Below are 24430 nucleotides of genomic sequence, written 5' to 3' on the forward strand. Positions count from 1 at the left end.
ACAAAATGAGGCCACTTTATAAGTAAATGTAGGAGCTTTTAGATAAGCCAGTGTCTCCACACCTTAATTTTGCCTTACCCAATCAAACAAAGCATTTTCCCCTGATAATTCATTAACTGTGAATGGGCCAGGAGAAGCAGGGGTGTCCCTCCCCCTCTTTCAATTACATAAAATGTAGGGCTGTCTTTATTTTTGGCAATTGAATCTTGTGTCTGGAACTGGCGTTTGGTTTTGGTGTGCGTGGACTGTCTTGTATTCTTTGTCTTTTTGAATATTCTGTTGTTCTTTGGTTTTTGAAATTTGGTATTGGTTTTCTTGAGATCATCTTTGGAGAAAAAAAGTGATTTGGTGTATTCTTTCATTAATTTCTTTTGTAACTGTACTTGTCTATGTCTGTAACATTAATTATTGGTTAATGAAGCTAAACGTTTGTCTTTAGATATGTTGAATGCTTGTAATTTAATAAATCTCTTAATTTTAATCTGGTTTTGAGTGTACGTTTTGATAAAGGTTGATCCAACAGATTGCTCTTCCAATCAGCAAATTTGGTGATTTAATTGATAATTGATATCTTTGATAATCTTTAACAAATGAAATCAAATAAATCTGTTTTGCATGTTAGATAAGATATGAGTTTTTTGTTGATGCACTTGTGTTCTATGTTCAGAGTGCTGAACATTAAATGATGGTCTTACCTGTTAAAACTGCTGGATTTGGAATTTTTCATTTTTACAACAAATTGTCACTTCCCCGACAACCCTATCCATTAGTCTGTGAGAGCAATTTGACTGCCAAAGGCTTCATCATGCTCACACTAGCATGCTCACACTCACACTAGTGAGTACGATGAAATTGTCTGACCACGTTGTAGTGTTGTTGTTTGTACCTTTTCCGAAGTAGCTAAACTCAAAGGTGGGCTGAGAAGCTGTCCGTCATAGGCAGGAGGTGCAATTACAATAGGAAGTAGTCATAGGAAGTTAATATAGGTACAACAGAGTTCTGTTTGCTGTTTACTATTTAAGTAAAAACATGGTGGCATAACAGTAAATGTACATTGTTATTTGCCTATTCTTGGCTGCACCCCACAGCCTCTGTAACCTCCATGCAAGAATTCAGCGATTTCTGGGTGTCTTTATAATCGTGACATGAGTCATATAAATCTTTGGTCACAATAAAGCAGGATTATGTATCTTTTATGCAGAAAAGCTCAAAACACAGGAACAAAAATACATTGCGTTCTATAAACAGAAATATTCCGTGGTCTTTTTTTAAAGATTACAATGGCCAATGACCAAGACTTGAACCACAACAAAATAATTACCCTTGTTACTCTGAGCCAATCATCTTTCAGTGTGTGACATGTGCATTGTTTATTGATCATGATATTTATGTATCTGTTGGTGCAAAAGCATTGTGAGATTCAAAGAGAATCTCAAAGCAATTTGAATGAAAATTTGAAAAGGCATGCAATTGAATTGGTATAAAACACGTCCTGATTTTGTAATTCTTCTTCTGAAGATGTTTATTATCAGTTGCCAAACAGCTTTTGGGGATTTGCAGATCCTCTGCTCATTCCACACCAGGCCAAATGCAGTGGAAAGTTGGCGTAAACTTCAGAATATCGGTTTCAGAAAGTTGCAAAACATGTCAGATGCAGCCCCCCTCTATCCAACTGTCGGAAAGCAGCTTTCTGACAATGACATTCTGAACAGCAGTTTGGATGAACTCTAAAGGAACCTCTAAAATTTAATCTTATTGAAGCAATGAAACATTCTGAATTTGTGAACTTTCCCAAATATACTGGCACAGCATCGTGTGCAGAAATAAATCCTGTATGTGTTCACAGTTACTCTAGATGAAAACACAGCAAGTCAGTTTAATTGGCTGCGATTATATGCAGCCATTGTTTTATGAAGAAAGGGCAATCATAATGAACGCAATGATTCTGGTATTTTGGATTCAGTATTTTACTTCAGTATTTTTCTCCTGCTCAGGTAAAATTGTCCAAGTAAAGTTAAATTTAATTTCTCTGATAATTTCAATAGAAGTATAGTATTCATTTAATTACCCCTACTCATCCTTCTCAATAATAAGGCTAGTGGAACCAGTGAAAAAAATCATATTTGGAATTGAACAAATATAATACACTGGCATTTTCCCAGGGCATCTGCGTAGCTCGATGGGAGGCCACCTCCCCACTTTGGCAGATCAGGGAAGCAGCCCAGAAGCTCTCCAGGTTCATATCAGCTCCTTCCAATTGGAATTCTATTTTAGGCAAATCAATTAATTTTCATAGCAGTTGTGTTGTTTAGATTGGGATAGTTTTGATCCAAAATATAAGAATAATTCCGGTCCTACCGGAAAGGTGTTTTTGAAAAATGAAAATCTCCCTCTCCGCCTCAGCTTATGTGTGGTGAGTGTTCTGTCGCAAAATGGCTGCCGTGCATCACCCAGGTGGGTGCTACACATTTGTGGTGGCTGAGGTGAGTTTTCCCTCTGATCACTGTAGAGCACTTTCAGCATCTGGAAAAGTGCTGTATAAATGTGATGTTTCATTAATTTCATTAATTATTCATTAATTCAATTAAACGGGCAGATTCTAGTCCAGTAAAACAGGGATACAAGGGAAGGCACATTTTCTTTTTGAAAAGTAAAAAAAAATAAACAAGACCTTGTTTACTACCCCAGAACGGCCAACATGCTCAGCAGCAACTAGGAGCTGGATGGATCCACAGTGCCTGAACCACGAGAACCAGAAACAAGGCCCACATTGTGTCCAGAGTGCAGGACACAGTAAGGCCATGCCCTCCTCACAGGGAGTACTCAGGCCCATGTCTGTATACTTCAGCTCCAGCATTAGTGCCGTTTTACGCAGAAGGTTTGAAACTCATAGGAGAGGACGGACGCTGCTGCAGACACCACAGATTCTGGCAGCAAAAAAACCACAGTGTGGCGGTTGTGTCAGGACAGCAGCTGGGTTTGGAGGGGTAAGACAGCGCAGGGGCGGATATACCAGACTGGAAACCTTTTCTTGTCAAGAACTGCATAAGTTCACAAACCACCCACAATGACCGAAACCCAGTGAGAAGGTTCACCAAATGCTATGAGGGGAAAATGTGAGTGTCGAAGTAACTTCATGCTGCCTCAACCACACGCTCTAAAGTGCAGTTTGATGTTGTTAAAGGCCTGTCTATTTTCAGCATAGTCTACAGCCAAGCAAAAGTAAAACAAGCAGGGAAATGGCAAATGTAAACCAGGAGGACAAAACAAAATAAACTTTTTCTGGTCATGCAGGCAAGTGTAGAACTATTTCTCAGGGACATGATGTTCAAACAATCTCTATTTACTCTCCACATTAACTAGGGTCCTTTGAATGTCTATACTACAATTACTGTGGTGCTGTGCTCTCCCAACTGAAACAGGAGACGTCTGTTAGATGTCAGACGCTGCCACAGTGCAATACCTGTAATTGGGATCTAAAATAGATTCCTCAGCAACAGAAGATGACAGGAACAACAGTGATGATTATAACGATGAATATAATCATACGAAATGTTCACTTTACTCTGTTTAGCTGAAAGTCATCATTTACTTAAAGTGCATTTCACAGAAGTCTCAACACATCGTACATTTAAAAAAATACAGCAAATGAGCAATAACATAAAAAAACAATGGTAATAATAAAAAACATTAATTTAAGAGCAGCATAAACAGAACTTGCATTCCTAATTGATGCAGGAAGATCATTGTGGAGGTAGGGAGCGTGGTATCAGAATGCTCTGATTCCAGCCTATCTTTTATTGAAACTGGGGAGTGATAAATAGGCCGTTGTCTTGGAAGCGCAGGTTGTGTGCTGGTGTGTATGGAGCAATAAGACCAGAGAGGTATGATGGTGCCAGTCCGTAGGCTTTACATGGTCAAAGAAGTATTTTGAAGTCAGTTCTAGCTTGTACTGGTTTCCAGTGGAGGTAGCATAGGAGTTCCAGTATAGGAGTTCCAGTATAGGAGTTTGTACTTTATAGTTTTTGTTAGGATTCTGGTTGCAGCATGTTGAACAAGTTGAATAATTTGAATGTTTGTGTTAGGCAGACCAGAGAAAAGGTCATTACAGTAATCTGATCTGGAAGATACAAATGTGTGTACTAAGATTGGGGCATTAGCCATTGTTAAGATTGGTTGGATTTTAGCAATGCTGCAAAGATGAAAAAAAATGCTGTCTTAGGTATGGTCAGAATGTGAATCTGAAATGTGTTGTGGAAAAGCATAATTCTCTGTAGAAGCTCTTTCTAGCACGTCTGCATGTATGAAAAAGATGTTACAGACAGTTTAAAATGGGAACAGTGCTCAATGGCGGTGGATAAACCACAGAAGTTTCACTTATCGGTAGAAAACACCATGTCTTTGGTCACGTACAACATAGTTCATCTAAAGCACAGCCTCTTCCTTCTCTTTTCACCAAGTTATATAAAGCACAAAGTCTATTCTCACATTAATGAGTTTATTGGGAGTTCATAACATCAAGCGCACATATAGTAGATTTAGAGGCAATTATTAAATTGGTGAATGTTTCAAAGGTCTCTTAATTTGATTAAATGGAACTAGGTTAGCAATAGCATCAAATATGAATCTCAGATTGCATTGTAAGCGGAAATGTGTGACGAATACAACCCAAAACAACCAAACAGGCCCCCCTCAGTAATTTTGGGGAGTAATAAAGGGAAAGGCTGGATTAGGCATTGTAATCACTGATGTGCAATCATAAATACATTACCAACGTTGTCCTGCAACACTAGTCCCATCCGCACAGGGCTATAGCTGGCAACAATCATTGAGAATTCAATCAAGCGCAGGTAATTCAGTAATAAAACCAGTGGTTGACTGATTTACAGTGGCCTATAAATCAAAAGAGGAACATGATCCCTTATCTTAAGGCTCATTACCTCAAATTAGTGAAAATGATCAAAAGTTGAGGTGCAATTAAAACTAGTTTTATAAATGACAGTTACGCCACCTCCATGGCCAAGGAGTCTAGGCTTCTGAAAGTAGAAGTGAACAGGGGAAGCCTGGTTAAAGAACTCATCCCATCTAAGCTAGGTTTCTGTCAGCAGCATAAAACCAAGGTTATGAGACAATATAAAATCACAACCAATTTATTATTTAGAGGCCTAATACTGAGAAGCCAAAAATGAACCGTTTTTGGACTGGAGACAGCGGTAGAAGGTGGAGACAGCAACACCCTTTACATAAACAAGATTTTTGATGTTGATAGAGTGACTATCCCTTAAGTCTAATAGGCCCATTCCCCCAAGTTACAGGAATAGCAGATTTAAAGATATCCAATGAGACGGGTAACTGTGGAAGCGGGCTCATAGTGAATAATATAGTCGTGGTGTACCAGGAGTCAGACCGAAAATGGTTTAGTGGAAGTAATGCCAAGTTGTACATTTGTTACTAAAAGACATGCACCAGACCTACTAGGGTGAAGACCGTCACAACTAAAAAGTTCAGATCAGCCATGAAAAGCAACAATGTTATCAACATAAGGCAGTGCACATCAATAACCTTTGAGCCAGAAGTGGTCTAATCTGACTAAATTTGAGAGGGAAGACACTTAAAAGTTTCCAGGGAATTTGAATCCATTCTGCTACATAGATGCACATAAAACACACAGTAACTGAGGCATCTGGTCATTTTAAAATCAATAAATACTTTTTTATTTAATAATATACATTGGAATGTTGGTGTGCTTCTACAAACATTTGCTGACATCTCAAAAAAAAAGGTAAAAACTGACATTGACTTCTGAATTTGTGAGATTTGAGAGCATTGATTAACAGCACTGAATGCCAATTAAGATAATTCAGGAAAATCGGGGGGTTTTATAAAGAATATTGCACATCCTTTGGCTAAAAGGAAGACAGAGGCCAGGCTGATGTCCTTGGTGTGAAAGGTACCTGCTCCTGTACCTGCTGAAGCCAGAGTAGGGCTTCACCACACACAAAAAAAACAGTGTTTAAAAAATCCTGCACATTTACACCGTGGTGCTGCCAAGCTACTTCTTTCCAACATGGCACTGGTGAGCGGTAGTCCTCGTTGATTCCTGCCATACTCTAGGCCAGGGGACCTAGCCGTGATCCTGAAGAGCCACACTGTCTGCCGGCAGTTGTTTTCGCCTGAAAATCAGAAACCACATTACACCCAAGAAACCAGGAGACTTTAACTTGGCAATCAACTGCTTTAACTGCCTAGAGTTTTTAAAAGCCACTAAATGCTTCAGTGAAAAGGGGTGGACACACCCATTCCTGAAAATTCATTTAAAAATAAGCGAACCAGTTCTCACCTCCACCCACACCCATAACTGAACACTCTACCTTTGGGACGTGGGCGTGGGGGGGGTGGGGGGGGGGTGGATTTGCCAACATACAGACTGTAAGCTTAGGGTTGTAACTAGGTAGCTGTTTCGTAGGTGACTTAGTTAATGCACCCGTCTTAAATATTGCTTGTATTTTTGCATAGACCGAGTTGTTGCTGTTCTCGTTTGTGTTAGTGTTAATCAGTTTAACCTTCAGGGTCCAAGTTGAACTATGCGGTTGTTCCCTGCACTTGGACCGGTACTTCTCTCTAGGGTTTTCGACATACTTGTTCCTGGTTATGGTTATACACTTTGTTGTACGTCGCTCTGGATAAGAGCGTCTGCCAAATGCCTGTAATGTAATGTAATGTAATATACAGCACATTAATGAGATGTACCGCGAGAAGCTATGGCACAGACTGGTCAGCTTTTGATATAAAAATGTTTAAACATTTTTTTTTTTTTTTGCATATTTCATGGGTCGATGGTGATCTTTACCGTGTTCAGCTCAGGAAAAAGCTCTTGTGTGACAATATCCAGTAGCACATAAGTCATCTGTAGGGAATGAGGAAGAGGAGGTGGAAAAAAGCAGAAAAGAAGCTTACCATCACAAAAACCAAGATCCCACCTACAGTATGCATTTATCTTTAAACAGACTAATTTGGAAATCAGTTTGTGTGTGGAGATGGTGTAACAAATAATTGGCAGACATTTGGATGGTTTCCGGGTAAGGACTTTAAAACTTGAAGTGGTTAAGGGGCGATACCTGCTTGTTCAGTAGCGGCTGCTGCAGTCCGTCGAAGAGCAGCCGGACCCCATCGTACTTGGCCTCCTCTCCGATGCATTTTCCCAAGAAATCTGAAAATTAAACAGCAATAACAATTGCCTGGATTCAGTCACTTTCTCATACATTCAGATTACAGACGCAACTCCTTTTGGGGATTGCTTCACGGTCCTTAGTCACTGATGTAAAAGCCACACAACCAGACTGAATTGGCTTCAAGGACCGTTTCTCCATCAGATAGTCAATGACTGCACAAGCATAAAGAGAGTTCTTTCCATGACTCAATCATAAGAATGGAAAACTCGACTCCTCCCGCACGCATTTCCGGTTAATGTCAACACTCTGTGGGCTGTGCAGACCACGGCCAAAAGGTGACTTCCAATTGAAGACATCTTTCAAGAAAACAGGCCTGAGAGTTCAGCACTGGCTATGATTTCAGCTGAGGTTGAAATCTACTGGCGGTTACTTGCAGAAAAGCGGCAGTGGACGCTAGGCAAACTGCACTACAATATTTGTAACACCTCACCTTGACCCTACTAGGGCGTGAATATAAAAGCTATAAAGAAACGATTAGCTCACAAGCTCATTGGTCACTGCTAAAATTTTAAGTGCCTGGACACATAAAAACATGTCTTTCTGCAAGCAAATAACAGGCATGAGAAGCGTCTGAAACACTTTTAGATTTCTCCTCCTCCTTCGTGTTTCTCAGGCATTCACAACAGACGGACAACAGATGGTAGTCAAAACACTGGTCCAAAACGATTGTTTGCTAATGATCGGTAACAGAAGAACTGATTCCACTTAATTCAAAGTTTGAACTCTGATCCTCTGTTCCGACTTTTCAAAAAGGAATGATTATGGCATCCCCATGCATAATTTAAAAAATTAAGTTGTGTGGCTTAAGCAGTAATGAAAAGGAGAATTACCATTTTAAATCAAGAAGGGATACGCTCTGACAGGATTACCTGGAGAGGTAATTCAAGACAGGCCCGTGGAAAAACCATTTTGACAATGCCGTCGATATCATCTGTTCCGTTATTGTTTTCGTCACCAATTACCGAGTCTTAATTTTTGTTAACCCGTGCACGAACACTGGATAAAATTACAGTCTTAATTGCGAACACTCACCTGGACACCAATGTCATCTATGCGTGTGGGCATGCGTGCGTGCGTGCGTTTGTGTCTGTGCGAACGTGTGCGTACGTGTGGAGCGGAAAGACTGCTGCTCCACAGGGAAGCCATGTCTTCATGTCTTCACGCACCACATCCCCCGGTTTGGTACAAGCCCCGGCGTTCACAGCAGCGTGGCAGACGCACTGACCTGGAATGTATCTCATCATTTCCTCGAACGTGCGCTTGGCCCGTTTCTGCTTGTCCTCGGGAGAGCGAGGTTCGCTGTTCTCGCAGAAGACGGCATCTACAGTGTCGACAAACATTCGCAAAGTTTACTATTCAAGTAAACCCCCTCAATTGTGGAAACTGATAATGGTAGGTAATGGGGGGGGGGGGGATGTGATACAAGTCACCTGGCACCAACAGCATCTGCTTGGCAAGCATGCAATAATCTACACAGGTAGAGAGCAGAGAGAGCAAGAAAGGAAGAGACATGAAGCAAGACCACAAGGGACAGCCTCTGGTGCATCTGACTGGAAATCAGGCCGGACAACACGCGGAGCTCTGCGGTGGAGAAAGACCCGGGTCTCTTACCTCTCAGCAGGGTAATGAGGGAGACCACGCGGTGCTCCTGGAGGACCTGGTCCAGTTTGAACTGCAGGTAGTGGTCCGCGTAGGCCTCCAGCGTGTTCTTGAACAGGATCCGCCCGCTCGTCAGCAGGTGGTGCATCCAATCGGGGATGCGGAACACCACGCGGCCTGCGGGGGGGGAGTCGCGGCGAGGAGAACGTTAAGAGGCGATTGATCCCTCTCGGCGAACGACGGTGCGACCGAGGCGGTTTCGCTAACGAGCTGCCTGCATCTCGAAGCCCCAAAAAACCGTATGGCAAAAGCTTGAAAGAAAAGCCATAAAAGGAACGGGAAATGAAATACAAGTATGGACCGTTTTTGAAGACCGAGCCCTATCCCAAATCTCGAAAGTTGGGCTTGAAAGTCATGACATGGGACCTTGGCTTATGCTCTCCCATACATGGCTGACTTTAAGGTGGACTGTTTTTGTTTCAGAACCACAATCACGTTTGTGAGAAAGTCTGATGGAGTAATCCACCTCCAAATGGTGCCAGGTTGCAGCTAAAACAAAAAAGAAGGTAAAGGAGCTGAACCATCTGGAAGGAGGCTAAACAAGCTAAACCATCTGGAAAGAAAAGAAACGAGTCAAACATCTGGAGAGAAGCTACACGAGCCAAGCCTTCTGGAAAGGAGCTAAAAGAGCCAAGCTTTCCGGAAAGGAGCTAAAAGAGCCAAGCCTTCCGGAAAGAAGCCGTATCGGTTGTCATATGCTCCATTAGGTCAACAAAGAAAAACGCAAGTGTGACGCAATACTTTTGAACAAAGCGACTTAAAAGCGCCAGAACACACTGAAGGGAATTATGCATGAATTTTCCTGCTGTTCCGTGACCTCCTTTTAATATCTTCTAGTTTTATTGGTTTGTTCACTCCACCCTGGGATCTTCTCAATATTTCTTGGAGACAATGACCTTGAGGAGGAAGTTTTAATTCAGAGGACTGATAATCACTCTTGTGTGAAAGCACTGCTTCCTCTAAGCACCTGTCACAAACATCCTGTTACTTGGTGGTTTGGGGCTTTTTTCTGCAGAGCCAAACAAAAAAAACATTTGGTTGCACGTTCCAGCAACCACTGTCATTTCTCACCTTTCCAGAATCTAGCAGGCGAAGCATTTATAACAAATGCACTTGGACACTTACCCACATACATGAGGTAGTCATACACCCCGTCCACTGTGATCATTTCCAGGAAGTAGTTCTGGTTGTGCCTTTTCTCATCGGAACGGCTGGCATTGTTTTTGTACAAATCGCTGAAGAGCTGGACATTGAAGACAAAGAAAATAGCATTAGCTTTACGGTCTGAGGGACGTGGTGCGCAACCACGCGGTCTCGTGTCTAACCTTGCCCCACTCCCATAATGCAAATCTCAGAAAAACCCCTTCCCTTGTGATACTGAAAAGGTGAGTGGGCCTCACACTGCCCACCTTCTTGTTGTTCTCCGATGTCGGGCTGAGAATCGTCAGCTCGGGGCGGCTGGGCTTGGGCTTGGGCGACTCGCAGGAGTTGAAGAAGGACAGGATGAAAGGCTCCAGATTCTGGCCTTTCTGCAAGGCAAAGTTCAGAGCGGACATCATGCGGCAATGCTAACTGAGCATAACCAGAGGCCTTCCTTTTTTGACAACTGGGTTCTGTAGCCTTTAGAAATACTGCAGAAATGCACTTTGTGTTGTCATTAGCCACTGTATTTGAACACAGGACAACGTGACTGGCTGTGCCAAAGTCGAAAGGTGGCAGTGGATAAAGAGGTGACAATCGTATTGCTCATGGGAATTATGGTGGACATTTATGTTTACATCCAAAAACGCGATTTACAAATATTATACTCTTATGAAGGCACCTGCATGAGTTGCATTAAGTCTTTGTGGTAGGATTGCATGGTAGGATATGGCAAAATGTTCATAACATTGCCACAACATTGCCACAACATTGCAGCAACATTGTGTGTTTACTGGGAAAACAGTAATATCATTTCAGATATGAGGAGGGGGCAGCATACCCAATGACAGTCTTAAGTATCTCTGGCATAAGTGTTTACCGCATGAACATTTATCTAGTTTATAAAGGCATTATAAAGTGCTCATAACGGCGTTATATAACTTTATGCTTACATGTTACACAAAGTGAAACCCATTTCTGCTTACCTCTTTAATTAATTTACTGGGGACCGATTTGAAAATCTTTCCTGCGAATGGAAACGAGAATACGTTAAAGCAGGTTTGGTGCTGGAAGTACAGACCGGTGGCGTGAAGCAGTGTGTTTATCGCAATAGGATCCCCAGCTCAGCGTCGGAATCCCAGACGAGCCGCAGCTGTTGAACACTTGAGCCGAGCGCTTGACCTCCGCCGTTCCAACGCGGAGCGCTGGACTTCCAGGAAAGGGAATAAATCAAGGCCAGAAACAGGCCACGTGCGCCCGTGCGCCGCGTCGCAAGCGGCCCAGAGGCACAGTAGCTCCCCAGCTGCAGAAACGGGACGCGCAGCGATTGCACGCGGCGGCCCTCAGGGGACCCGCAGTCTCGTACCCAGGTTGACGTCCGGCAGCATCTTGTCCAGGAACTGGGACTCCATGCTGTGAGGAGACAGGAAGTCTGCCAGCAGCTGGCTGTTGCTCAGCTCGGGGTGTTGGAGCAGCCTCTGGAGGAGCAGAGACAACAGACAAGCAGGTTGTCACGACAACAGCCTGAGATCACAATTACCTTGTGTTACTCCAGAATACAGAAACTGTCCAACAGTTTATGTAAGGAAAATAGCTAAAGGCTAATACAGTACGGTTTTTAAAGTTTTGAAGTTGGATACTAAAGGCAGACATGCTGATTTTCCTGAACAGTATTTGCTGAACAGACTACGTAAGGGAAATCTTAAAAGTTAATTAAAAGGTTATTGAATCATGGAGCCTGTCATTTTATTCGTGAAGGTATCAGAAAATACATTACCAAAAACTGATAAGGTCTGGGCACTGTATTAGCATCAATACCTGTAGATATTCCTCAAATTCCTCCCGCTTTGACATTAAGAACTCATAGTTTTTTGGTCCTATTATCCTTTTAGAAGGCAGTTGTGCGTCAGGGAAGGAACCTGTGCAAACAGAAAACAGCTGTGACCAATAGGAGTAGCATTAGTCATAAACACAACCAGGGCAACACGAACCGGTAATCCAACACTGCACGCTTTGACATCCTCTGTTCACTTAATTTGATTAGCAGAGCATGAAATTTGTTTTGATTGGCTGGGGCCAACAACATAGCTCTGCTCAGAAACCATGGATTTTCTTTCCTCTCAGGGAAATCCCAGGCAAGAAAGGTGTAAAAACACACGAGGAGGCAAAAATAAAAGAAATAACAGCGAACGAAAATACAAAATTGAATCTACCGTGAAACTCCGTAAGCTTAGACTCCAGAACGTAGAACTCCAGGTATCTCCTGAACACAGACCAGCTCTCTGGCTCGTGACCGACTGAGAAAAACAACAGAAGCGGAAAGAAAACAGATCAACGGCATGATACGTTATCGCTTCCTCTCTACATTACGTTACATTACAGGCATTTAGCAGACACTCCTATCCAGAGTGACTTACGCAACTCTTTTTACATAGCATTTGTATCCGTTTATACAGCTGGATATATTCCGAAGCAGCGCAGGTGACACCTTGCTCAGGGGTACAACGGCAGTGTCCTACCTGGGAATCGAACCTGCAACCTTTTAGGTTACAAGACCGGTTCCTTACCCGCTGCACTACACTGCAGTGGGAAAAGAAGCGACGGGGAAGGAAGCCAGCGCTCACCCTCCTTGCGGTCGCTGCGCTTCACATCGATGCAGAAGACGGGGACCCGCTCCTTCTTGGCCTCGTCGTCGCAGAAGTCCACGTACGGGATCTCCACGCTCCAGGCCAGCAGGTTCCGGAGCGTGCTGGGGGCGCTCGCCGCCTCCGCAGCGGGGCTGTCGTCCTCCAGGACCACGGTGGCCTCTTCCACCTGCGCATCCGACGCGACGGGGAAACTCAGACACGTTAAGTCCGAAAGCCCAGCGAGTTCCTTACGCGCAATCATAACTGCTAACACACAGGAGCAACCGAACCAGGACTGGACATGTGAAATTTGTGCCTGCGTTCATAAACAGTCTAAGCGTTAGAAACATTACTGTTGTGTGAAGAATAAAAAAAATCAATTAAAAAAATCAAGGAAAACCTTGATTATCTGAGTCTACATACCCCATACAAGATGTGAATTGAGCTGCATATGAGAGTTGCTCTCTAGCAGCTAAATCATAAACAAATGCAACAAGCTTGCAATTTTCATCCAGGGTGAAGTACCTTCAGGAACTAAAATAACAATACTTATTTTGGATAATGACACCACAAAGCTCAACAACGTTTATTTACCTATCTCCATGTTGACCAAGTTAAGGCTTTTTTGCCAAGATGGTACATGTATTTATGTAGTCTCATCCAAAGCATTTAAATGATGACTGCCTGTCTATATCCTTTAGTGTGCTTACAAGTGGATATTTTCCAGGGCTTCAGACTGGTTAGGGCAGTGGCATTCCTGGCAACAAATACAATGAATAATGGATGGAAATGTTCTCGCTGTGTTCCCTACAGCTGTTTGGGCACAACTCGCAGTTCTCACCATCTCACAGTTAATTAAAGTACCTCAACTCCACTCCATTCCAAGGTGAGAGCGGATGGTTAAAGGATATTTTTAATCTTCTGTTTCTACAAAGGGCCTGAGGCTCATGAGAGTCCCGTAGTATTTCCCATAGGTTCTGTGGAAGTGGTTTGAGTAATGGAGCACCGATAATGTAATGGGCCTTAGGGAATGTTCAAACTGTGGATACGTCTTTTACTTCTGCTGCTAAATCCGTAAAAGAACCTCCCTCCAGCAGAAACACGCACACGCAAAGACACACACCCACACACCCACACACACCCTCAGGAACCTGTAGAACCAATTCAGTCTATTGCAAAGACAATCTAGAGCCTAAAGCGAGTTTCATAATCAAACTGAAAGGAAATGAAAACCACTGTTCAGGTCAGAGCTCGAAAGGCAGAAGACGCGGCAGGGCGAAGAGAGGAGGCTCACCAGGTCATCCTCTCCCTCCGCGGCGTTGAGGGCTGGCAGCATGGCCCCTTCCATGGTGGTACTCTTGAAGACGCCTTTGATTCTGCTGCCGATGCGGCTGATCCCAGAGGACTCTCGCTTTGAGGGGTTCCTGAATATCACACACGCAAACACACAATGCATACACACACACACACGGACATGTACACGCCAATACAAACACACAATGCATACACACGCACACACACACACACACACACACAAACACACAATGCATACACACACACACGCAAACACACAATGCATACACACGCACACACACACACAAACGCACAATGCATACACACACACACGCACACACACACACACACACACACACACAAACACACAATGCATACACACACACACACAAACACACAATGCATATACACACACGCACACACAAACACACAATGCATACACACACAAGCAAATGTACATGCATGCACATACATACACACACAGAAACACACACACACACATTGCATACATACACACACGCACACACAAACACACAATCCACACAGACACACAAGCACACATGCACACAAATGTGCACATACACGCGCACACACACATGCACACAGTCAGCGTCAGCATAAGGCAGACAGCAGCAGGAAGGGGTGGGGAGGTCTATCATGCAGAATGTACATGTAGGAGGGGGGGCGGGGGGGTCAAGGGAGTACCAGAAAAGGACTAGGGGGCCCAGGCTACGGGGCAGACTGAGGCCCAGGACACATTCAGCAGCAAAACTCTCAGCTTATCTCAACTTCAACTGGCAGCTGCAGGTCTTAAGAAGGCTCAAGTAGCACTTGCTGCTAAATCCCAAAGAATGATGGTCAAAGTGTAATACATGTCTTATGTCTATATGAGTAAAAAAAAAAAAAGTTTATACATTTTAACTGAAGCTTCCCACAAAATAAATTAGATAGCATACCCACAGGACACCAGAAAAAACACTATACATGCTTCTAAAAACTAATTGTGCTGAGTACGAGAATTCATTTTAAAAGACCCAGTTATCTTCAGAAGTGGGTGCTGTCCTAACACATCGACGGCATACTGTATATGTAAAAGTGACAGAAACACAAACACTACAAAGCAAAAACAACATCATCTGAAAGATCTCAAACACCAACTCTAAAGTTGATACCCAATACTTTTCCTTTTCTGTTTTATCATCACATCAGCACAGGTAAACACTGCCCCCTATAGGTCCAAGGGCTGGTGCTTTGAGTTTGACTCAGACACAGCACATGCTGTACAATGAAAGAGAACCTGTTGAAATGTTAATAAAAATTCAAGTCTTGTTGCTTGTATTGGGACCGTGCTGGGACTCGCATACATGTAGACAAGTCCACAAAAGCTCACAGGCACAAGGACGGACAGGCTGATGGGTGGGTAGGGGAGGGGCTGCAGGGGCCCGTGCGTAGTAAGGGGGGGAGAATGGTTTAAGCTGCAAAACAGCGGAAAGCAGGGTGGGACAGTGCCAGGGGACTTGGGAAGGGGGAAGGGGGAACGGTACACTCCCCCAGTAAGGAGCGTGCACGTGTCTCACATGCGACAAACCCAAGACAGACAGATGGATGAACGGAAGGACAAAACTTGAGCAGACACTTCCAAGCTAGCGGTGGTCAATACAGGAAAAAAGACACGGTTCAGCCAAGACAGGGTCAGCATTTACACAAGGCACTGCCATTCTCAAAGTCACCCTCCTCTTCAACATAGTCCAGAGCTTGTTTAGGAAGCACGCACTAACCTCAGTATTGCCTTGGTAACAAAGAAAATAGCAAAGCGCATTCCTGGAAATACCCACTGTCAACGTAAATAGCTCGCATAGACACAACATTCTTTCCGAATGCGTAAATTTACGCAATGAGTGACTAAACTTTGGTTCAGTAAACTTCCTCTGGGCGCATCTGGAAGGAATTCGAGACGACTACGTCAGTCTTAGTGTGGTGGCGATTTTTCCTGGCACCATGTTCAGGGTGGTTTGGCAGGGTTCATGTTTTCTTCATACACATGTGAGTAGCGGAAAGCGAATGATTTGTTCACGGGAAAATCCTCAGTAAGGATGCCAGCGACACAGCATCAAAGGCATGGCTAAATTTGATGGAGATTTCTCCAGAAGTGACAGAAAGTGGCGGTAAATCACGAGAGCGTCCAACTTAAATGTTTCAAAGAGACGTTTTTAAAATGCCGCCGCGAACTCTACCAAAGAACATTAAACGCCCGTCTAACACACCCCCTCCTCCCCCACCGCCCCCCCCCCCCCCCCCCACCTCCGAAAGGGAAAGAATCTATTAAATTAAACTGACACTACGTGGCCCGTGTCCCTGCAAATAACACAATGCAGATTCAAGCTGTTACAAAGGCAGCTTTGTCTCGTTCGCATTCCGGCAAGGACAGCCGCATGTTTTGCGTGCAGCGGAAAGCTGGCAACCCCCACCCCCCCGAGCGACAGTGGGCCCCATCATGCCTGGGACGTACTTACCGGATATCGTCCAAGCTCAGGCTATTTCTGGAAGGACAGGCCAAGAGAAACATTTACACCCCAACGATAAAGGCTCCGGGCCGCAAAAAACAAGGCAGCGACTCCGCTCGTGGGAAAGCGGTTCGAGCGGACGTCCGAGCGGCTCTGCATTCCATCACGCCGGGCGTGGGAGCGAAGCCTTCGGCTCGACTGCTTTTTAAACTTGGAAGCTTCGAAACTCGCGGTGCATCTCAGTTTTTTATTTTTTTTTTGGGCGGTGTGCATTACAAGATAAACTCGCCCAGTGTTTCAACTCTTGTCCCGGGGATCCACTGTGTATGCTGGTTTTCGTTCTAATCGCTGCAACAAGCTCTGTATTGTAATGAACTGCTAATTTGTGTTCTTAATTAGACACTAATTGTTATTAATTAGACTTCTTACATCTGTTGAAGGATGATTTATCCTCTTAAAACCACAGTAGGCCAGAAATAGCTAAGCACGCCCGAAAAAATCAATGTCCCATATTCACATCCCAGGAATTTCAATCAGTCAGCTTAACGTATGCTTTCATTCACTGTGCTGTATGCACAATATGGCAATTGAATGAGGTTTCATTTTTAATCGCTAACAAACAGACAGGTGAAATCAGCTGGGTCCCATTTTCTGAGTGTGGAAACCTGAAACCATCTGTGTAAAGTAAATGGAGTGTGCCGACAGCAAATGCCCAAGCCTACATTGTGTTAAAATGAGTTTAACCACACAATTATGGCAGAAACACATTTTAACGACCGTGAATGATGAAGAGACTGGCTTTGTCAAAAGCCAGCATACACAGTGGGTCCCCCCAGGACCAGGGTAGAAAAATACTGAACTAGTCTACACATCACAACCAAGGTAATGGGGTCATTTCTAATCACACCTAATAAAAGTGGGCAACTACTTTAAAATCAACTTGTCTGGGAGGGGATACTGTATGTATGTATTCTGCAATGGGGTTGGTGGCATATACCCACCTACTCAGTTTGGAGCTTCTGGCTGGAGATTCCGCACCTCTCAACAGCTGCCTGAAATACTGCAGAGAGGATTCAAGAAAAACAAGAAAAAAAGTCAGAACTGGGCTGAAAATGGACCCATTTTTATACTTCAGTGTCCACGTGGTGATGCACGGAACTCACTACCACCCATTAATAATATCATTCAGTCTCACTGGACAATGTGTAAGTAAAACTGTGTTTTTTTTTTAAGTAACTGTATTGACCAGACTTGTGCCACACTCTCCAACCTCTAAGTGGCCCTCAACCCTGGTTCTGAAGTCTGATTGTCGGTTACTTTTATTTGATCGCTTAATTAAAGCAGTTTATTGCACAGGTAAGTCACATCGTCTGGTTTCCCCAGTCTGAAATGGTTTCTGACAAAAGCCCGCCCTCCGTGGACCTCCTGGTCCGGAGTTATGAGTCAGTGCGCTAATAGCAGTTCTTACCTCGTCACTGTGGCAGAACATGGGGGTGAAGACGTTCTCCAGCAGGGACAGGACGTGCTCGTAGGCCTCGAACAGGCAGCGCATGGTCTGCAGCTTCACCACTTCCCTGTAGGGCCCCAGGGCGACTGCGGAGGAGTCACGCGACCCGTTAGCACGTTAGCGTTAGCGCGTTAGCATAAGAGAAGGAGGCCGAGAGGGCGCTGGGGAGGGACCCTCTCGGAACCAGGAAACGAGGATTTGCGCTTGCTTGCCAACTGTACGTTTAACACAAAGAAATGAAGCGTCGAGTCAAAGACTCCCCTCACCATTACGGATTTCCTCCACAATGAAAGGGTCGAAGCGGATCTTGTCGATGCTCTCGTCCAGGCAGTAGGTTTTGTAGATCTGCCTCACTTCCTCGTGAAGGCTTTGCATCTCCTCGTCGCTCAGCTCGGGCTGCAGGATCTTGTCATTGAACTCCTCTGAGGGCAGAAAACCACAAACGTGCTTCACCCCGAATTCCTCTAGACCAAGCCCCAAAACCGTCAGGTAAAGTAAATGGACTGCATTTATATAGCGCTTTTATCCAAAGCGCTTTACAATTGATGCCTCTCATTCGCCAGAGCAGTTAGGAGTTAGGGGTTAGGTGTCTTGCTCAAGGACACTTCGACATGCACAGGGCGGGGTTTGAACCGGCAACCCTCCGACTGCCAGACAATCGGTCTTACCTCCTGAGCTATATCGCCCCTAAAGAGCAGTGTCCTCAAAAACACAGGAGAATCATGTCACTGAATGACCTCACCACACTTTTAGACTCACTAAAGGACAACCACTGCTGCTGAGGAACCAGCACGCACAGAGTAAGAGTTTCCCTGTGCGCAGGCAGAAGCAAACATCTGCTCACAAGATGCCACCCTCGCCGGTCTCAAATGTACGCGGCTCAGCGCACCAGCTAGCGACTGTTCCTGAGCGTGACACCGTGAGAGAGAGAGAGAGAGAGATAGAGAGAGAGCCTGCTTACCCACGGCGAGACAGAACTGCAGCACGTGGACAGCGCCCTCTTGCTTCAGGAAGTTCATGAAGCGGAACAGCATGTCCTGCTGCTTACGGATCTCCTTCAGCTCCAGCTTCAGCACCTGGGAGACGGAATGAGGGACAGGATGAGGGACGGTCCCCCGGTTTGGGAAAGACGAAAGAGGCGACCCGGTGGGTGGGGTTACACGATGGAGGGGCGTGGTCTTACGGATGGCTTCTTGTTGCGGGGCTCGGTGTACTTCTGCAGGAACGGGACCATGGCAGACGGGGGCTCCAGGGCCGGCTCGGGCTGGAAAACAACCACAGCAGGTCAGAGTCCCCTTAACTCCACCTTAGTCCATACCAAAAGTAGAGAGTACAGTTACCCACAGACCGCTCCAACTACAAAACAACAGCATACGGAAAATGTTCCGCTCACTCACTGGTGTGTCATCTATGATGATGAGAGCCAAGTGATTCACGGTGTCCTGTTGACAAAAAAGAAATCACTGATTAGAAAAGCAATCAACTGCAGACTATTTTTCCAAGGTCCAGGACAGGGTGGAGTCTCTAAATCTCTCTCCTGACAAGGCCCTTGTGCGTCCTCAGTGTAATTAATCTATCCCAAAAAAAACAGCCCTATCAGCCACACTCACAGGATCGGCAAGGAAATCCATGGAGGGGAGGAAAACGGACCCAGTCAGCACCTCCCGAATCAGCAGGACAAGAGATCTGGGAGAGATCAAAAAAGAGACACACTTGTTTATTCAATCGATGTGCCAGATAGAGCAAATGTCACTTTCAAGAACCCATCTCTTTATTGCCATCATAAAACTCCCAAGAGTCACAGGTGACGAAAACTGAGCCTTTATCTTTGTACCAAATGTAATCAAATTTTCAGATTACCTTTTGAAATTGATGATCATTTGTAACAGTCATTATCACACTTCCTGTAAGTAACTCAGGGCCACTAGAGCCGGCCAAGGCAGGCTGGGCATACCTGCAGTCGCTGGCCTTGGGGGGCAGGATGTAAGGGAAGAGCACCTCCGTCAGCTTCCTGAGGTATTGCAGCTCGTCCTTGCGGCTGCGCAGGGCCACGTGCAGGTCAGGCCCGTACTCCTCAAGAGCGGCCTGCTGCAGGTACTCCGAGTTCTTCACTGGGGACAGACGGACAGACACGCAGAGACAGACAGACAGACAGACAGACACGCAGAGACAGACAGACAGACAGACAGACAGTCTCACACACACACACACGCACGGACAGACATACACACACACACACGCACACACATACACACACGCACGCACACACACACACAGTGTGAGCTCCAGCATATTCATGACATCACAGCCAACCTTTTCACGAAATGCCTCACATCAAACAGGGTCCACGTTCAGCCTTTTATGAAGGTAGCATGGACCCGAGAACCAATAAAATTTTAAAAACAGATGAAGAGCAACTACTATAACTTATTCATTTCAATGAATCTAAATAATGTAAAAGGAATACCTTTTTGATGTGCTTTTGCAATGATTTCAATGTGCTTCATGGCAGCTTTCAGTAGTTTGCTTGTTATGAGGGATGGAACGTCAATCTATCAGAAAATAAAGGGTGTTAAGTTATAACAGTGAATTTTAATAACAGCTTATAGCTTTATGGCAACAAACTATACACGTGCAGTTTTAAGAAATGAAGAGCAACATTTTCAGCGACCATAACCAATTCACAAGGCAAACAAAGGATAATGGAGATTATTCAGAAACATTCCATTCATAATAATTTGGCAATTCGTATCAGAAACAGTTTCTAACAAGGAAAAAGAGTTTCTGCTCTGTGCTCTTTACTGTTGCTACTGATAGCATTTAACAATGGTACAATGCCCGTAGCTGATCGAATAAATATTAATGTGTCACATCAATGTTTCATGGCACTCTGACTCAATGTTTAATCAAACACTGCGACCTGCACCAAAGTTCACAGAGACAAAACAAACCCTATCTGCACTGCGATTTGTGTGCACTGTCAGTTTCTCATCATAAAATCCCTCATAAAAATTGATTTCAGGAAAACGTGTCATTTGTATTTCAGGCATAGGCTAGACTTCTGAAACGAAAGAAAAATCCTGCAGGGCCAATTTTGATAACTGCTAGAAATTCAATAAGTTATTACGACAAACCAATAAACACTAAGCTCACTCACAGTGTGTTGCCTTTCCCAATTATCGCCCCATTAAAACTCAATACCCTCAGGAGAGAGGGAAATCTCTGATGAATATCAATAACTGCCAAATGCTCATACAGACCTCAGTAAAGGCTGAATGCAAGCTAAACGCTGCTAATAAGTCATGAAATGAGGCAGAAACAGGTTCTGTAGGTGCCATTCCTAGGTCCGCTCACTGTACCTTCTGTGCCCTGCGGACCAAGACAGCCACGGAGAAGCGCAACGTCACTCGCAACTCGTCCACGAACGATTCGTCATCCGTGATGTCCCTACAGACAGGGGAGCAAAAACCCCAAAAGGTAAAGAGGCCGATTTGATTGACGCGCGGTAGCTTTTCCTCAGCATATGGTGAGTTAGATTTTAAAAAGCCACATTACAGCAAGGCCTTTCTGCATTCGTTCTAGAGCAGGGGTCGTCCAATCTTATCCGGAAAGGGCCGATGTGGGTGCAGGTTTATGTTTTAGCCCAGCACTACGACATCTGATTCAACCTATTAACCAGCCATGTTCTTCAACGAAGACATTGATAAGCAGAATCAGGCGGCTTAGTGCTGGGCAGAGGGCGAAAACCAGACCTTGCACCCCGCACTGGCTATATTCAAATAAGATTGAACACCCCTGTACTAGAGGATAAGTAACTTACCTGTACCATGGATACACAAAGTTTTCCAGGACCAACTCCAAAACCTGCAACAAAAAAAAGCAAGTGTCTGATATTGCACGTACTGCTGAAGTGTATTAATCATGAGCAACAAAAATTTACGTCACCTACTTCTGACAGAGATGCATCCACTTTGGAATGCACTTTCAAATCCAGCCATGGCTGATAGTTTTCCAGGAGCAGTGTTGGTCTGTCAGGTAGAACATGTAATATTTACAGTTTCCTGACAGAAAGTGTTCTCTATTGCCACATAGTATTAACAAATAAAGCACTTTATAAGGTCATCTAAAATATTACTATAAATGTGCTTAGTGTCCACTAGATGGCAGTAGAATATAAATTTTGCATTATAATGCAATCATTTCAGACAAAAAAATATATATAAAAGCATTTAGAGTAATACACCTTATATACTATTTTAAACATTATAAAATAATAATATTATGCATTAAGACTATTTAAAGCTTTGTTTCAGTGTATGTCCAATTGTTTGAATGGATACCATAAGCCTATCAGCAGAGTACAAATGTAAGACCCTTAGCAGAGCAATGAAATCCTGCAACGTAAAAACAATGCAATATGTACACAGTACCTACAGTGAGAGTAGAGTGAGACGGCTGATCCGTTCAGCTGTGGTATTACAGCACTAACATAAACCTACCTGTGGCGTTCACACTTTGTTTTCCCGCAGACTGCACAGCTATGACCCGAGGGAAACAACTCCTGCTGCACCTGCTGTTAAGATAGAAGGGAAGGGCTTTTTAACCAGGACACCTTCACCATCCACTCTAATAAGGGGGGTTTGTGTATTCCCCACCAAGCAATTTACCTTGGTCTTTGGCTTTATTGTGAAGATGATGTTAGGAAGCAGAGATTCTGGGTTGAGGGAACAATAGAAAGTAACCACGCCTGCCAGGAACGACCAGAAAACCATCAAAATGTGAAGATACCTATGAAGAAAATGTTCGAAAAAACTGAATAAGAAAAATACAATAATAGACTGAGGTTAAAGAGAGTAATTTGAAAATATTATTTAAAAAAAGAAAAATCATTAATAAGTATATTCACATAAGTATAAGAAGGACACAATCGCAATAATAGTCGGACAAATCCAACAAATTAACACTCAAGACGGTAACTCGCTAGGGTTAAGTGTTACGGCATATCTACCTGTTCAGAACAACAGTTGACAGAAGCAAAAACAGTAAAACGAAACAGAAGACGGGGTACTGGCGGCCAACTTCTCTGAAGTGTTCAACCTTCAAACACTGTTTCAGGCTTTCCAGGTATGCTCTGATTCTTGTCATTGTGGTCTGAATGAATGAATGAATGAATGAATGAATAAACAAATATATAGTAAACCTTGTTCACATCACAGGATTATTTAGCAAACGATAACTATGATCAAAATGAGGTGCACAACTTCTTGATGGATGCAAACTATGCCCTCAAGAAAAGTATTTAACACAATGTCAATGAATGCAATTGTGTGCACAAGACTGTCCAGCTAGCAAACTATCCACGTGACTACCGCACATAAACAGATTTCCAAATTTCAGACACACAATAACTGTATAGATTAACTACTGCTAGCTAGCAGGCTATCTTGGTATAAATCGTTTACTGGGGGGTTCCGTTTAGCTAGCTAGCTAGCTAATTGGCTAGCTTCCTATTGCATCTTACAGTGTGCAGGCAACCCACAGACCGCCCGAATTTGCTACCAAGCAAACCATACATAGTTAACAGAATGAACTAGCTCATTTTACTCAGTGACATTGGTAAATCCATATCAAGCTAACGTCAACGTAGCTGGCTATTTATTTTTTTGGTATTAATCCCGAAGAGAGCAAGTATACATTCAATACCAATGACGTTGGTTAGACTAAGTAATTTAGCTGGCTAACGCGTTAGATAGTAATACTCGACTAGCTCAGAGTAGCCAATGTCTGCATTTCCCTCACCTTAAAAGAATAGGTAGCAAGCTGGTATTATGGAAATGAATGGCACCGCTGCTAAAATAACTGTTGGCATACTTAAAAATAAAAACAGTAGCTACAAAATATTCATGGCAAATGAATTCTCTTTCGACAAAACTCGCGTTTCCTGTTTTGCTTTAATTCGGTCATCCATTTCCCTTGCGTCATATCCGGTCCACTTTGGTCAAATCCAGCAAGTCAGCATACATGTCAGCTGACTAGAAGAGGCGTTCGGCTTTAAACAAAATGATGTAAATGCACACTCCCCCATAACTATTTAATTTAAAACAATAAATATATAAAATATCCGTCAATTATGTATAATATTGGTATGATTACGGAGTTTTGCTGGGGACACAACTGTTCAAGAAAATGGACAGTTGTACAAATCTGAAGAATTTTATTAATTCATTGTTAAAGCAATGCATTTGCCATACTTTCTGATACAGTACCAGAAGGTCTTATAAGGCTCTTGCAAATTCATGTAGTTTAAAAAAGAATTGACTCATTCAATCCTAATATTACACTTAGTAGAAAAAGCATAAAAAATTAAACATGTACAAATTCATTCATTAGTGGATTATGCAGGGAACACGTCTTAATATTGGTCTGGAATTCTAAATTCATAAACATTAAGAAAACTATGGAATATCA

General features: G+C 43.6%; 1 protein-coding gene across 2 annotated transcripts; it reads right to left on the reverse strand.

Moving 5' to 3' along the window:
• Window positions 1–5687: 5687 nt before the first annotated feature.
• On the reverse strand, window positions 5688–23951 carry snx14 (sorting nexin 14). Of its 2 annotated transcripts, XM_035422565.1 has the most exons (30): window positions 23762–23951; window positions 22971–23113; window positions 22630–22750; window positions 22462–22535; window positions 21912–21990; window positions 21783–21826; window positions 21322–21409; window positions 20430–20514; window positions 19917–20073; window positions 19573–19648; window positions 19360–19404; window positions 19146–19226; window positions 18924–19038; window positions 18229–18384; window positions 17924–18048; window positions 17457–17515; window positions 16465–16491; window positions 13953–14082; window positions 12656–12845; window positions 12245–12328; window positions 11850–11950; window positions 11398–11509; window positions 11018–11058; window positions 10301–10420; window positions 10017–10134; window positions 8844–9008; window positions 8458–8553; window positions 7119–7210; window positions 6851–6907; window positions 5688–6173 (listed from the first exon to the last, which is right to left on the reverse strand). In XM_035422565.1, exons 2-30 carry the CDS (start codon window positions 23105–23107, stop codon window positions 6111–6113), a joined length of 2838 nt encoding a protein of 945 aa, XP_035278456.1. In that variant the 5' UTR covers window positions 23108–23113; window positions 23762–23951; the 3' UTR covers window positions 5688–6110. The 2 variants fall into 2 exon arrangements, with proteins under 2 accessions (XP_035278456.1, XP_035278457.1); XM_035422566.1 differs by lacking the exon at window positions 16465–16491.
• Window positions 23952–24430: the final 479 nt, after the last annotated feature.

This window comes from Anguilla anguilla, chromosome 6 (assembly GCF_013347855.1).
Source record: "Anguilla anguilla isolate fAngAng1 chromosome 6, fAngAng1.pri, whole genome shotgun sequence".
Taxonomy (NCBI): Eukaryota; Metazoa; Chordata; class Actinopteri; order Anguilliformes; family Anguillidae; genus Anguilla; species Anguilla anguilla.